General features: G+C 38.7%; 1 protein-coding gene across 1 annotated transcript in view; it reads right to left on the bottom strand.

Annotated features, from left to right (window-relative positions):
- Window positions 1-15,928, bottom strand: part of CLASP1 (cytoplasmic linker associated protein 1) — a 285,385-nt gene that overhangs the window by 72,581 nt on the left and 196,876 nt on the right. Inside the window, exons 23-26 of the mRNA XM_019667264.1 lie at window positions 11,954-12,061; window positions 7,279-7,341; window positions 4,066-4,169; window positions 1,196-1,219 (exon numbers count right to left, since the gene is read on the bottom strand). Coding sequence (XP_019522809.1) covers window positions 1,196-1,219; window positions 4,066-4,169; window positions 7,279-7,341; window positions 11,954-12,061 — 299 coding nt within the window. The remainder of the gene's footprint in view (window positions 1-1,195; window positions 1,220-4,065; window positions 4,170-7,278; window positions 7,342-11,953; window positions 12,062-15,928) is intronic.

The raw sequence follows: 15,928 nt of genomic DNA, 5'->3' as shown, positions 1-15,928 counted from the left end.
AAAACATACACACGAATATGCGGACACACCACACTTGCCCTGTGCTTGCAGGTCGGGGAATGAACAGAAAGGCGGACTTCCGGGAGATACAACAAGGAATAGGCAGAGCAAGCTGTGGCAGAGAGAAGAGTATGGTCGCTAGGACAGGGTGTGGGCTTCTCAGTAAGACAGACTTGGGGTGTGATCCCAGCCGCCTCTGACTGGCCGTGACTTCGGAAAGCCTCCTGATCTTTCTGCTTCAGTTTCCCTGTCTTTGAGATGATGATGATGATTCCTCTCATAGGTTTGTGGTGAGGATTCAGTGGAATTACAGGTTCAACACCTCAGCACCTGACACAATGCACGTATATATACCCACGGCCCCTTCCCCATCAAAAGCAATGTATTTTGAGCAAGGCCTATGGGTAAGTTTGTTTGAATATTCATGTTTCCTTAAGAAAGTCTGAAACTAAAATGTCAGTGGCAGAGCATCCTATGCAAAAGGATTCCTCAATTATCTGAGCCACTTTTAGTGAGGACTTCAAAGTTTTATAATACAAATCGCCTTCCCGTAAACTATAATACCTGCTTCATTCATTTCTTACCCTGAATATAAAACTGTAAGTTAAAGCCATAAAAAATAGAGCAGCAGCTATATAAAATTGATAAAATGTATAAAATGCAGTATCTTTAAGAGAAAAACAAATAGTTACCGGCTTAAATTGTATAAATGCAATTCTCTAATAGAATGGCTTGTACGTACATCCCAACTTGCTCAGGGCAGTTGTCTTTTGACCATTGTCCCAGCATAATTATAAATAGCACCCACTGTCATTCTCAAAAGTATCTTTGTTAGGATAATAAATTATATGATCACCTGACTTACATATAAAGTAGATTCCTAAAATAAGAAAAATGTTGAACATAGCCATTCATGAAATAATAATGACGTAAGAGTAGACACAAACTGGGTTAATAAAATGAAACACTATTAGAAAAAGGCACAGAACTTGACATCCAAAATAAATACTAAAACAAATGTGAGAGGTGACTGATTCCATTATTAATAAGAGCTTGACTAGATTCAACAAAATCATAATTCAGACCAGAATTTCTATACTATACTACATTTTTTGTTGCTTTCACTAGCTCCTAAAGGAGATATACTCGCAACAGAAAAAATAAAGTTGTAAAACAAAAGTTAAAGCACTAGTACCTTGCTCCTGGAGTCTCCTAACAGCTGTAGGCAGGAAAATATTGAAGGATGGGGAAAAAGCATAGAGAATTATGTCAGAAGCATATGTGGGGACTGTTCTTGCAACAAAAGTGTACAGCAAAACATACCTTAGCAAATCAAAACCACAGGTTAGCAAGCAATTCATATTTAGCAAATTATAAAAAAGAATGCTTTCAAAATGGCATTTCCGAACGCTCCTATACCGCTTATAAAACCTTCCTGTACTTGCTATAATACTTTGCTAAAACTCTCCCCATACCCCTGAGAGCCATCTCTAAAGTCACCATTAATTCTGTTGTCTATCGCTGGGATACATTCTTCTGCCCCTGTGGCGTCTATTCTGTGAGGCAAGGATTATGTACCATTCCTGAGCTTTCTCTTCTGAAGCAGTTCAATCAGAGAAACCAGGCAATATGGACAAAAAGTAGTAAGGGAATGAGTGTAACAGGAGCTAGGGCTCAGAGAAAAGTCCAAGTAAAGCCAAAGCTCAAATTCTCAAGTCCTATTCTGCCTCCTGGAACTTTGTACACAGTCCCTTATGCAGTTCTTTAAAGAACTAAGGAACACCCCGCCCCTTCCTTAACTGGAAGTCCCATATAACCATTTTGCACATCCATCACTTCCCACCCCTCTAACCTCCACTTTCTAGGGTCTCTGAACAAAGAGACAGATTCTAAATACTGCAACTTGAAAGGAAAAAGTTTCACAGAACTCTGTTCCAGCTGTGACTCTTTAAGTTGAAGCCATGGTTAGGGCAGTTATCCTCAACTCCAGTACCTGGCAGAAAAAAGGCCCTCCTACATATAAGGTTGATAAAATCAGCTGGCTGGCCAGGCAGCCCTTGCTTACAGGGAAAGCATTATGAAAGCAGCAAACAGCTTGCCCACAGCCACTTGTCAAAAACATCTGACTGAGCGAGAATAAATGAGGGAGAGAGAGGTAGGGGTGCAAGTCAGAATCACGATAGCCACAAAATATAAAATTCTGATCAGAAAAAACATGGTTCAATTTAAAACTTCAGGATGTGTAAGCAGGATATTATAATACTTTTTCCCTTGGAAGAGAACAAATCTTCACACAGTACAAGCAAGACCAGAGATCAGACAGTTCTAAAGAACACCTATTTTAAATGCTGAGCACACAAACCCGAATATGCAAGAGGCTGTGTTACTACTAGCTGAAATGTACCTTTAAAAAGCAATCAGGGCTGGCTGAGTGGCTCAGTTGGTTAAGAGTTGGCTTAAGAGTGCGAGCTCTGAGCAACAGGGCCGCCAGTTCGATTCCCACACGGGCCAGTGACGCTGCACCCGAGCTGAGCTGTCGCTGAGCTGCCAACAGGTGGCAGGATGGCTCAGCTGGTGACAGCACATGCTCCTAACAAGACTGCCTGTTCAATGGGCTATGCTCACCCACAACTAAGACTTAACTCAGCACCTTGAGCTGAGCTGCCGGCAGGATGGCTCAGTGGATAGGGCGTGCACTCTTTTTTATTTTTTTAAGATTTTATTGGGAAATTGGGGGAGGGGAACAGCGTTAGGGAATCAGAGAAGGGGGACAGACAAGTTGCTGTCCTTTTTCTTCAGGCTAGTCGTGGAAGATGTCGCTTCACTGGCCCATGCTGGTATTATCATTGCACTCTTCCCGGTGAGTCAGTCGTTCACCTACCATTGGACGGCCGCTCACAGCGGCTCACGGCAGGTCATGCCGGCTGCCAGGCATTCACTGTAGCTCAGGGCAGCCCACTGCAGCAAGGGCTGCAGCCCAGCTCCAGGTCAAGTTGTTGTTCACCATCTTAGCTGTATAGGGCGCAGCGTCACTGGCCCACATGTAGGATTCAAACCAGGGCCTTGAAGCTCAGAGCTGGCGTCCCAAGCCAATTCTTAACCAACGCACCACTCGGCCAGCCTAGGGCGTGCACTCTTAACAACAAGGCTGACAGGTTCAACTCCTGCATGGGATGGTGGCTACGCCCACCTGCAACTGAGATTGTAACACAGCACCTTGAGCTTAGAGGCCACGAGCTGCCGATGGGAAGCCAGATGGCGACTGGTGCCCTCCACAACAAAGACTGAAGAACAACTTGGCTGGTCCCCTTCCCTAATTCCCCAACAGTGTTCCCCTCCCCCAATTCCCAAATAAAATCTTAAAAAAAGGATTACCATTTATAAAAAGAAAATAAAAATAAAAAGCAATCACACCACAAGCAGATTCTACTAAGGAACTTTTTGCTATAACCACAAATTTAAGGCTCTCTTATCATGTCATTTTTTTTTAGATATTACATTGTAATGATGCAAAAACATACTCTACCAGTGCTTCATGTCCTTGAAGAGTCAATCTTAAAATCTGGGAAGTTTCCTTAAAAAATGACTTAAGGACTCATTAAAAAAAAAAAAAATCACATGGAAAAACTAGTGAGGTAATGGAATAAATGCAAGATTTTCAAACCACAAACTCTATTACCTACTATTATAATGATATGTTTAGGTTATGCCATCAAAGCTTATAAAGCAATAAAAGCAATAGAATGGAAAAAAAGGAGATGCTGGGGGGGAAGAAAAAAAAAGACACCCAATGACATCAGAGAAGCCCAATGTCATTAAAACTTCCTTGGTACTGAGGAGCACAGAAGAAATACTTGATGCTAATTGTTTTTGTATAGCCAATTTTCACTTGTGTACAGATAAAAGTTCAAGAAAAAAGCAATAATACAAATTTACCCAATATCTGCACAATTTTAAAGAATGTCAAAGAGGATTTAGTAACCTGATTTGGAGGCAATTTTCTGTTCAGTCAGAGAATTAGGCAGATGAGTAATTCAGAGACCCTATACACTCTGTGACTCTTACCAAAGCATCAGCAACAGCAGCTTCCAGGTCTGTACTCGTGCTTAAAACTCGCATGGCATTCACAGAACCAGGTATTCTTCCTGCCTGACCAAGCCCAAATCGGTCTATTAAAAAAACAAAAGCAAGAAGGTATGTCACTTTAATTCACATTTTCTCAATTCTTTGCAAGGACTCCTGCCTCTTCCACCTACAGAACAAAGGCACCAAAAACTCTCTCACCAATTTTAACTACACCTGACCTGAGTTTTAACTATATTTGTTTACCAGTGGCAGGCGTTAGGTTGTTCCTTTAATACTATCGTGCCACAAAGCATCCTGACAATTGAAATGGTTCTTTAATTTTGTTTTATTTTTGATAAGTGTTGTGACACAGGAGAGGTAAGAATTTACTATAGAAGGGAGCTGGGCTACAAGTTGAGTCTTTTAATCTATTTAGCATTCCTCCTACAGGCAAGTGTCCCTGAGGGTTGGTCAAACTAATTAGAAAGCTTCAGGGTTTGACAAATGAGTCCTAGTGCAATGTGTAATAAAAAGTTAAAATTTGAAACAAATGTATTAAATTGAACTCTATAAAATTTTCACTAGTGTCACTTCAGTTTAACTATTGCTAAGTTTAATTAATTTTAGGTACTTGTCCATCATGATGCCTGTCACCAAAGGTTATTTAAAAATCAATTTATTAAAATTCTTTAATAATCACCACAAAGCTAGCATCTTCAGTGCAAAACATTAATAATTCAGAATATATTGTACACATTTTTCCTGACTCTCTCAAAGGATTATTATTAAATCATAGCCATTATATTATACATTTAGACACAATGGATAGAATCCAAAGAATTTAAAACAAATTTTAGCATTTTAAACAACTATTTTAAGCTTGTTAATGATTATGGACAAATACTAACTTTTTAAAGTCTCTTTAAGTCAGTTGACGAGTTGACCAGCCTTCCTTAAGAAGTGCTGAGACTTAAACTATTGTATAATAGGAGAAACTCAGTTTAAATTATACTTAATAAGTGTACTGCATTATCTCCTGGCAAAAGTTTCTTATTTAAAATGCTAAGGAATAAAAAAAAGACCTTTGGAAGAAAATGTTAATATAAAAAAAAATGCTTCCTCTTTATTAACAAGTAAGACACTGAACAAGGAAAGTCTCTGTACTAGCCACATTCTAGTAATGAAGCACTTAGAATAAAAAGAAAGCTAGTATCTGTTTTACATGAATTGATATTTCCTATAAAATGATGTATGTAAAATTTTAGGTATGTAACAAAACATCACCTACAAAACTGGTGAACTTTAAAAGTGAAGTGCTGGGCCGGCCGACTGGCTCAGTTGATTAAGAGCTCGCTCAAGAGTTTGAGCTCTGAGCAACAGAGGTTCAATTCCCGGCCCAAGCTGAGCAGCCGCTGAGCTGCCAACAGGTGGCAGGATGGCTCAGCTTAAAAACAAAAAACAAAACAAAACAAAAAAACCAGTCACTAAAAGTGAAGTGCTATTTAGCTCTTTTAAAATGTCAGTTTCAAAACATTATACCTTCCATCACCACAGAAAGGGAAAAAAATTTAAACACTGCTAATCAAAAGTTATACAGTCATGAATTTTTATAAACAAACAAAAATTATATGTTATACTATCCCCTTTTTTAATGCACTTGCTGATCATACTGAATGTCATCTTGGCCTTTATGTTAAAAAAGCAATTTAATGCACCATATAAACTAAAAAGAGACCACACAACAATTATATCTATATACTGATATAGATATAAATTATCAGTTGAAATATGAAACAAGTGTAAATTTGAGAATTATCGTGCACATAGTTTTATAAATGATCTTTGTCATCTTTTTTTCCCATTAAAAAAGGGTGGATAGTAAGGGATTTATGGGTAACAGAATGAAAGTAATTCAATTATAAGCCATTTAAAAATTACCCAGCATAAACTAAAATAAAACGGACTCTAAAAAAAATTAAAAAATAAAAAAAAAGATCTCATGCCAGCAATTCTTGCTCCAGGGGTAATACTGATTTTTCAGACACAAAATTAAAACTAAGAACAATGCAATTATTCTGTGCCTCCCAGATGCATACAGCTTTGTCATACACAGTAACTGAAGATCATTCGATAGGTATCATAGATAATTTGAATTTCAAATCTTAAGGGGAAATGTCGGTCTGGATCCAAGCAAAATGAGCAGCCTTTTGCTTTCACCAGACCCAAATCTGGGCTACGTCCTCACTGCTCTGACACTATTGTGGTGCTCCATTTCCCAAGAGATGGATACATACGACTGTGCTCTCAGCCTGGCCCATCATCTTTAGGGGCATGGACCAATCAGAGCATATGTAATAAAATGCAGAGCTGGCTTCATTCAGAGGAAGAACAGAGAAAATATCTACTCAGAGAATTGGTCACAGCTGTTGCCTGTGATTTGGTAGATTGTACCTTGCTCAACTGAGACAAGTATAGGCATTAGGGACTGTTAGCATATCGAAACGATGCCAGTTAAATCCGGCAAACAGATGTCTTATTGTATGCTTCCTCTTTGCCCCAATGGCTAACCACTAAATTTCTGGTATTAAAACGAGGCTGAGACAGAAAGCTTAGGGTCCAAAGGCTATAAAAGCAACCATTGACCCGATGTGATTTCATCTGAATCATGATCTTGTTTTTCCATAAAAATTTTAGGACAATTCATTTATTTTTATACATGTGAAATTATGTATAAGTTGGTAACTAACCAGTACCTCCAAGTAATTAGAACCTGACATTAATAACTAACATTAATAATCAAAACTTTATTAGGAGGCAAGACTTGGGAGATGAAAGACACTACTGGATGATATCCACCCCCTATTTCCCCATGGGGACCCTTCAGGATACCTAGGTTTGGGTGGTTGTTTTCCCGGGGCAGGGAGTGAACAGAGGGTGAGACGTGCTTCCCCATTTTTTGTTTTGTTTTGTTTTAACATAAATATGAACACTGGAGAAATGACGTTATCAAACAGGCTATAAGGCATCTACGTACAGCCTATTAACAGAACCATAAACATTCAACAACTTAAAAAAATAAAAGCACATTGGGGAAAAAAAATATGAGGTGCATACATGCCAAGTGCTAGCCGACACTGATGAAAACAAATGTTGAAATGAGTGTGAAACTAGAACAGATGAAGAAGCCAAGTCATGCAGTTAGCACTTGTTCACCTGACTGCCCAACAGATTCAGCAGTGGAGAGAGCACTAGTGGACCTGGAATGACGTCGAGAGGCTGCAGGTAAAAGGAACGGCAACACCCACAGGATTAACACAGAAGTTCCCAAGACAGAAAATGCCACAGTCCAAAGGAAACGCAGGGACTGCTACCAACAGGCCATGTTTTCTCGTGAAAAGAAATGGTGCTGGATATGAGTGGAGAGCAAGTGCCAATCCCCAAACTCCCAGCAGCCTGCTGGCTCTCACACAGCTGTTAAACACACAGGTACAACAAAGGCACCCTACTCTGTAAGGTGTTCCTTATGCACCAGCTAATTCAGACTCCAGGTGGACAGTCACGCCATGAAGCCTCTATCAGCCATTATGGAAATATGCAACATGAAGAGCGTCCGGAGTCCTACAGCACCGTCTAAATCCCAGAGCAGAACAGCAGTAGGATGGATTATTAACTCAGCTCACAAGATGTCTTATCAGTATGTGATGCTTATGCAACCATGCACCAAAAACAAAAGCAGAGAAGTTCATAATGTTATTTGAACAGAAACAGAATGAAATCACAAGAAGGGGACTTGACAACTGGAATTCCATTTTCCCAAGTCAAAATGTTTGTTGTTCTATTGCCTGAATATCCTAATTAATGAACTTAGTGTTTAATTGTTGAAAAATTAATTGCAAGTTTAATGGCTTTCCATGGAGAGACATTTGCAGTGCTACGGTTCTGAGAGCACTGACTCTGTAATACAATGGAGGCAAATCCTGGTGTGATCACACAAGCTTAAGACCTCAAGGAAAGTACTTCACCCCTCTGTGTCTAGTCTCCTCATCAATAAAATGGCGCTAATAATGGTACCTACCTCTTGGGAGTTAAGGTAATTAAAAGAGATCATACATAAAGCACGTGACACGATGCCAGGCACAGAATAAACAGTGGTAGTAACAGTCGTAGCAGCAGTGCTGTTGGTGGCAGTAATGGTTAGAGTAAACTCCCATTTACATTTAGACATTGCGTGGTTGTATTAGCAAGTATTCATAATAAGCATATTAACTGTTCAGTCTGAGGAAATAGATGCTAAACTCCATCCTCATGGGGAGAAGGTAACATTGAGAAATCATTATAAAATATAGATTTGATTCAAAACATGAATTTATTGACCAGAGTGCCAGTTAATATATGGCTTTTATCTCAGGGGAAAAAAAACAAACAAAAAAAACAGATAATATGCTTCTCTTCATTACTCTGAGAAGAACATGATGACTGGACCATAGATGACTTATAGGTTTAACAAAGTAATCCCAAGCAGTACTATTTTTTATGCATACTACTGGAGTACAGTATCCTGTAGACATTAGCATTTACAGTTAGGCACAAACTATGAAAACTTCAAACTCTTCAATATAGTTTTATTTTTCAAGCTGATGTCACTTTATGAAGTACACATAGTTGTGGTATATGTGGTACTAAATAGCTAAAGCTTTCTGGTCAATAAGGATAAATTTTTACCAGCTTGCAAAAGGAAAATAAGAAAATTCCTAATTCCTCAAGCAGCACAAAAATAAACCAGCAATCTCCACAACAGATATTATAAAATAACCACTTTACTCAAATAAGGAAGTTGGGAAAATGTTTTGTAAGACTGAAGCAAAATATTCACTTATTATGCAAGCATATCAGTATCATTATCTTGACAGATTAAACCAAAAATAGCTTTTAAGCAATACCTGATCTAAAAGTTCCTTATAAAGTTGTCCTTTGGTTCTATTTCAACAGAATATCCTATAGGAAATCCTATAGTCCTCTGTCACACTCTCAGCGAACACCTAGCAATAGAATCCAAGGTGAACCCACTTACGTCAAAGCCTGACTTACAGTAAGTCCTGGAGCCCTTAATTTCACTTAAAAGTTCTCACTGTAACCATATAAACAGATATTCATACCATTAAAATGGTCCAAAACAATTTTGTAATAAAAGCGCAAACTTAAAACTAATATATATTTACTGAAACATAATTAGTTTCACACCCCCCTCTTTTTAAAGCAAAGCTTGGCCATATGAGTTGATTCAAAGGAGAACTTACACTAATTTATAAAGGGGGTGGGAAATGAGTATTTAAGTGAATGAGAAAAAGAAGAAAAGCTCACATCCTCTGAAGGGCACAGTAAGTTCCTCTGGGGACAACCTTCTGGGACTTAGGTAAGAACTCCTAGGTCCTAACCCCAAGCCTGGAAATCATGATTCAGAAACATGGCTGAGTACTTTCTATGGCTTGGAGAGGTCACAGAAAGCATTCAATACATTTCATACAGAGGAACAAATGAAAGGTGCTAAATTATCAGAAATGCTTTCAAATGAGGCAGGGCAACCACCAAGCTTGGAAGTCAGGCCTGGATTCAAACTTTGGCCCCACTGCTTAGCTGTGTGACCTTGAGAAACTGGCTTACTCTCCTTAAGTCTGTTTTGTCATCCGTAACAGAGAGATGACAATACCCAGAGGGATCACAAGGGATTACGCCTATTGCTGCTCAGAATGGTGCCAGGTACCCAAAAGCACTGCTGTTCTTGCTCAATAAAAGCTTTATAAATAGATTTAACTCACGGAGGGAAAAAAAGGCATGGTATAAAAATTCAGCTGAAAAGAAGTTACTTTGCCCTGACTGCAACAGAAGACACGTGCTGATACCAGAGTTTGTTAGGAAGGGGAAATGTCTGCATCCACCTCTTCTGCCTTGGTAGAAGCATTATCCATTTCAGCATTCTGGCTTGTCACCAAGACACTTAAAGAAGATCCATTTTACCACAGGAAGTTAAAAACAGACTAGGTCACTCAGCTCCTCAGGGTTCAATCGGGACCTCAAGAGTGCAGCACGCCTTGCTGGATTACAAAGGCTGCTTCCATGGACAATGACAAAAATACCAGTACATGTATGAAATAAAAAGACTGAAGTGCCTCTAAGAGACAAAGTGACCAATAAATAGATTGTTCACTTATATAATGGGTTGTCTGGAAGGTCAGATAGTGAGCAGGATGCACAGATATACAGCCTTAATTTAAAAGGAAAAATCACCAGTTCATTCAGAAAAAAAATAATAATAACTGCCACTATTGATCTGTTGAGAATTCTGACCTAATGCTTCACATTGCTGCGGAAGAACTGATGTGTGCCAGGTAAACCCCCCACTTTGGTCTGCATGCTAATCAGGTAGCACACCTCACCAAGGCGTCTTCTTGCTGAGTCACGGGCCTCATCCAGCAGGGCTTTTGCACCTGCTGCCTGCTCCTCCTCAAAACTTCACAAGGGACAAGGGGTCCTAAATGAATGTATCTAGATTCTGATGACTGATGCTGAGTGGGGAAAAGGATACTGGGAAGAAATGTATGACAAGAGAGGCAACAGAAACAAATATTAAGATCTTATGCTTCTGACATTTTTATATTGGAAAGACCAGTTACATAACCAGTTACAGTGAAAACAACAGACTGCTGCAGTCCACAGTTCTATATAATAACCGCAGGTCTAGGCCTAATCGTTATAAAATGATTTCTACCTCCTCTGTTTATCAAGAGGAAAATACATAAGCGTACAGCACTTAATACACCACAGAGCTAAGACACAATTAACTGAAGACTACAAAATACTTGTTTTATGTGAAAGTATGTGTTGACAGACATTTTGGGGGATCAATAATTTGCACTATGTAAAAAAGCAATTTACATGTCCATTTTAGAAAAAGGCAGCACTAGTAAAACTAAAATGAAAAGGTAAACAAAATATTTTATAGAGGATACATATTTCTCTTTTTGTCTTGTTTTTCCTGAATCCTAGAAACTGTTAAAATACAAATTCTGGATATAGAAAAACTGAGGGGGGTGGAGAACGAGCAGCCCCAGCTGGCGCCTGGCTGGCGACCTGAGGTACGGCACTTACACAACCTACGGCAGCCAAGTATTGTAATTTTTGGTCCTGGGATGGCATCAGGTCACAGACGTTAACTAGCCTATTGAGCCCAGGAAGAATGAAAATATCTAGTTAACAATGAATGTCATGAAGTTCTGCATTGCGCTGGACACCTCAGCAATTTATCAAAAAGCTATTTTTAGACTATTTCAAATAAGAAAGCTTTGAAATGACTCATTTAACGAAAACGTGGCTACTATCTTCATTCACGCTGATTTTCAGATTAATGTTGTCACCCCTTAAATGAGATCATTTAGTGTCCTAAATGTCACCATGATTTTACTTTTTTTCCTTCTTTGAATTGAATCACGTATGGCCTATTCTCTTAAACAGAAATTGTTGAAATTCAGTGAGTAAGGATAAACTGTGCATTAACTCTACTTTTAAGCAGCAATTAACTTTGGCTGAGCTTCACTTTATGTTAGAAATTATCACACAGATGGGCTTGCCTGGCAGCAAGTGATCATAGATGACAACAGCACAGAGTGAAGTGGTGCTTTTTCCCCCTAATATAGAAAAACTGGAAGTGGCCAAAATTCAAGCATGCAGAGGGGGACAACAAAGGGCAACTAAGGAAGAGGAAAGAAAGAAGAAGAAAGGATCACAAGGACAGCAGAGGAGGGAAAGCAGGTCGTTCCACCTAGCGGTGCTGGGGGAAGCAGTGGAGCAGGGGAGGGACTCTGCTCCGAGAGCCAGCGCCTAGTGTACTCACCGAGCGGAGGGAAGCCCCGAGCAGGGCTTGTATCTCGGCTGCTCTCACGGCTGGTATCGCGGCTGCACCCCTGACTCATGCTGGGTCGAGGGATACGGCTGCTCCGTGCTAGTGTGCAGCATGAGGGGTTTCAGAGAAGGTGAACAAGTTTAATGAAGACAGAAAAACTCACAAAACGTCAGTCACATTCCGTTAACGTAATCATGACATTGTCGGCGCTGAGCGTTCTGATGGGTGAGCACCTATGTCCCTGCTGTGGTCTCACTGACTGACATGCCCACTGGAGAGGGTGAGGAGAACAACTCGATTATGCTTAGTGCCTCAGAAAGCTGTGGACTGTGGTATGAAGGTGAAATAACACCTGCATGTAAGAAATGAAAAGAAAGCTTTCCAAAGAGCAAACTGGCACCAGAAAATCCAAGATCAGAAAGCCTTTCAGAAATTACCAGTTTTTGTGGTTTTAACAAATTTCTCTGCAAGAGGATAAAAGACCAAAGCCATTTTCATATGCACAGGGTTCTTAGAAAGATAATTTAATTTATATTAGAAAACAGAATAATGGCTCTGATCACTAAAAACTTACCTAATTAAAAGAGGGTTCACTCCTCCCAGCCCGGCCTTCTTTACAAAGAGAAGTCGGAGGAACAGACACAGCTGGAGAACCTGTCTACCTCAAGTTAAGTGTGTAGATGCTCAAACATATTTAATTATCTGAACCAGTAGATAGAGTTGGGATTGCTATCCCTTAATTTACTGGCCCAACATTTAATTCCTCTTTTTGTGAGGGGAATCCCCAAATTTGCCTGCAGTCCCTACTCAAACACCATCCCTTACCCAGCCTCATGCAAGTCTAATAGTGTGTGGACTGATAATCCCAATATTCATGTTAAGAGATCCCTCCACTGACCTCAGAAACCCAATGACTTTATGATTTCCTATGGATAATGTTATTACACTCACGTTATAAAACACTGAGAACATAGTCACACGAACGGCCTAAGGCCTAATAGAACTTGGCCACCAAAGCTCAGAAAAGATCATGATGCTTTTGTTTTTCAATTTATTTTGAGAAAACAAATATAGTACTGGCAAAATACTCAGAAACAACTGGCATACTGAATGCGTGTAGCCACCGACCTAACCACTGGTGGGGACAACAGGTATTTCCATCTTGAGAGGACCTTCTAATTCTGGACTGGATAGAAATGTCTTTTTCAAAAACTTTGGAAAAAATAAACTTGATTCGTTGATGTAAAAAAGTGGCTGTTTTTACATCAGTGAATCAATCAGCGTAACCTATTATTGGGTTGTCATAAAAGTCGTGACGTATTTTTTTCTATGATTTTCGTTGCAAAAATGCGTTATGACTTTTCCAACAATCCAGTATTATTTTAGAGCAAAGGTAGATTTATTGTGTGGCCAAACCACAACAAGAATGTCTTACAAATCAGAATCATGAAACCCTCTGATAAAGAAAAATACAAAAGTGAAAAACCAAACCAACTTCTGATTATGGTCTTTCTGAGGACTAGAGCTGAATCAGACCCTAAAGGAATAAAGGCTTCACTCTGCGCTGGCAAGCAAGGGAAGGTGAAGGGCAGGAGTGCAATCTAAGCAACAGTAAAACCAGGGCTGCATTTGGAATTCTCCAGGAATTCCTACCTCCTGCCTCATTTTGCCATGGTGACATGGAAGCACTGAATTTCCACTCAAAGTAGCAGTGACTATTTAATCAGCAATTTTTGATAACACTCTATAAACAGCTCCTTCAATGAGGGCAAAAGCAGCAGGTGCTAAATTAAACCCTTAAAAGACTGATTCCCCCCAACATATGAGAAGTTGCCTAAAACCTACAAAGCAACGCTGCTTATCCTTAGAGGATCAATACCACATCTGACTGATGAAATGACGTCCCCAGTGCCATGCTAACTCACTGGGTCAGCCACTAACCCTCTTCTGGTCTCAGCCTCCCCTTAGGAAGGGCAGGAAGAAAGAATCCAATCATTTAAAAGAAAAGGTTCATATAGTAAGTACTTCTGAGTTCCTTGACGAAAGGCATACATGAAAATCTTATATTCCACTGCCCACTCCAGAACACATAATCACAATAAAAAGTCCTGATAGTTTTTAACATATGTACATGCTGAGTTAAGCCTTTTCTTACGGTTCTTGCCCAGAATTTTCACCCAGCTCCCACTCCCTTCCTTAAATTAACAAACATGCCACAGCAATGGGAAATATCTGCTCTCTCCCTGAGCTGAGCCTGCTTTGTGAAGACAACAAAGAGTGTGAAAAGGGACAAATAGACATGACCTGAAATGACAATATGCGTAATTCTTAACAAGGTTTACCCTCTTAGTATTTCACCCAGAGAATGTTCATTCACCCATTTGTGCTGACTGGCTCCTTTAACATTGGGCTAGTAGCAACATACAGAAAAAGGATTGTTTACAATTTTGCAAAAATCTGCTCATAGTTGCCTCAAACCTCATTAAAGTACATCTAGTGGTGATATCAATAGTTCAAATGTTGGATAATTTAAAACACAAGAGGAAAAAATACTCACTTATAATATCACTTCCAAAGACCAATCTACAAGGATTTAAAATAAGTACATATATAAATAAATGATTTTTAAAAAGACTAATTAATCAGGTGGTTAAAACTAAAAAACAATATATCAAATCAATCTGTCTCTTTGTTGTGTGCCCAAACTGAACCTTCTCTGTGAGAATGTGCTACACAGGAGAAGGCTGAGAGAAGAGGAAGAGACAAGAAAAGCACACTTTCTAAACACAGTGTTCTTAGGTAGCTCTGGAGTCTTGTGCTTACATGAAATGCTGGGAAGCCTTGAAAAACCATTTGACTGGTTTTCATTTCTGAAGAGACACTTTATTCTACCTTTATAGTGTTTTAAGGATAATCCTAACTTTTGACTTTCAGGAAAGATCCTACAGAACATAAGCAGAAGTACAAGAGGAATAATGAAAAGTACCAGAAGTTAGACATGAAATATCTCTCTAATCTACATATTTTCATGTGTTGTCTTATACACAGTTGTCTAATTTAAACACTAAAGTTGATTAATTTTAAATCTTTCAAACTACTTTAAACCAGAAAATATGAATGTGAGCTGCAAAAAGTCAAATATTTTTATAGCCTTTTCCACAGATGAGCAGGAGAAGAAGGGAACCAAAAAGCAAATTTCCAAAACAATTGCTATAAATGTTAGCTATTTATGTGACTTTATTATTTGTCAAAAATAGAATAAAACACAAAAATGAAACAATTTACAAATAATATATTCTTCTATTTGGTTGCACAGTTTATGAAGGAATAAATTGCCAAGAAAAAAGAAAGCAGCAAGATTTTATTTTGTTCTGTTGTTATCCAACAGGGATTACATCCTGTTTTCCTCAAGAAACCTTAAGTGCGAAAGAAGCGCCTTGGCATCATTTTTAATACAGATGAGAAAGGAAAATTTAATTAAGAAATACTATTTCAAACCAAAAAAGGTATAGTTGAACCAAACATAATTTGTAGATAACTAGAGTTCATTCTTAGTACAAATTCTAAGATTAGTTTAGCTATCATTAAAACTATTCATTGGTTTGGGGATTATAGAAAATATTCTTAAAAGATGCTCCCTCTTTTTTTTAATATTTATATTCAAAGTTGCTGTACGATAAACCAAATGTATGGTCACATAGGCATATATCCAATATGTACTAAATGATCGTAGAAATATGCAATGTACTACTGAAAAATGCTAATATATCTGACACCCTATAAAACAGAATCCCTAATATTACCATAGGAAGAAATGGAAAGATACATTTTATTCATATATGTGTCACATATCAGTGTGTGTGTGTATTCTGACAATGTGCAGAAATTTAAATATCTTCTTTAATCAGAATTATACATATGACCTCAAAGCTTGACATATAACTAATCCCCAAAATGAGCATCAGG

This window comes from Hipposideros armiger, unplaced genomic scaffold, assembly GCF_001890085.2.
Source record: "Hipposideros armiger isolate ML-2016 unplaced genomic scaffold, ASM189008v1 scaffold_491, whole genome shotgun sequence".
Lineage (NCBI taxonomy): Eukaryota > Metazoa > Chordata > Mammalia > Chiroptera > Hipposideridae > Hipposideros > Hipposideros armiger.
The sequence above is the reverse complement of the archived record's forward strand: the minus strand, read 5'-3'. Positions and strand labels throughout refer to the sequence as shown.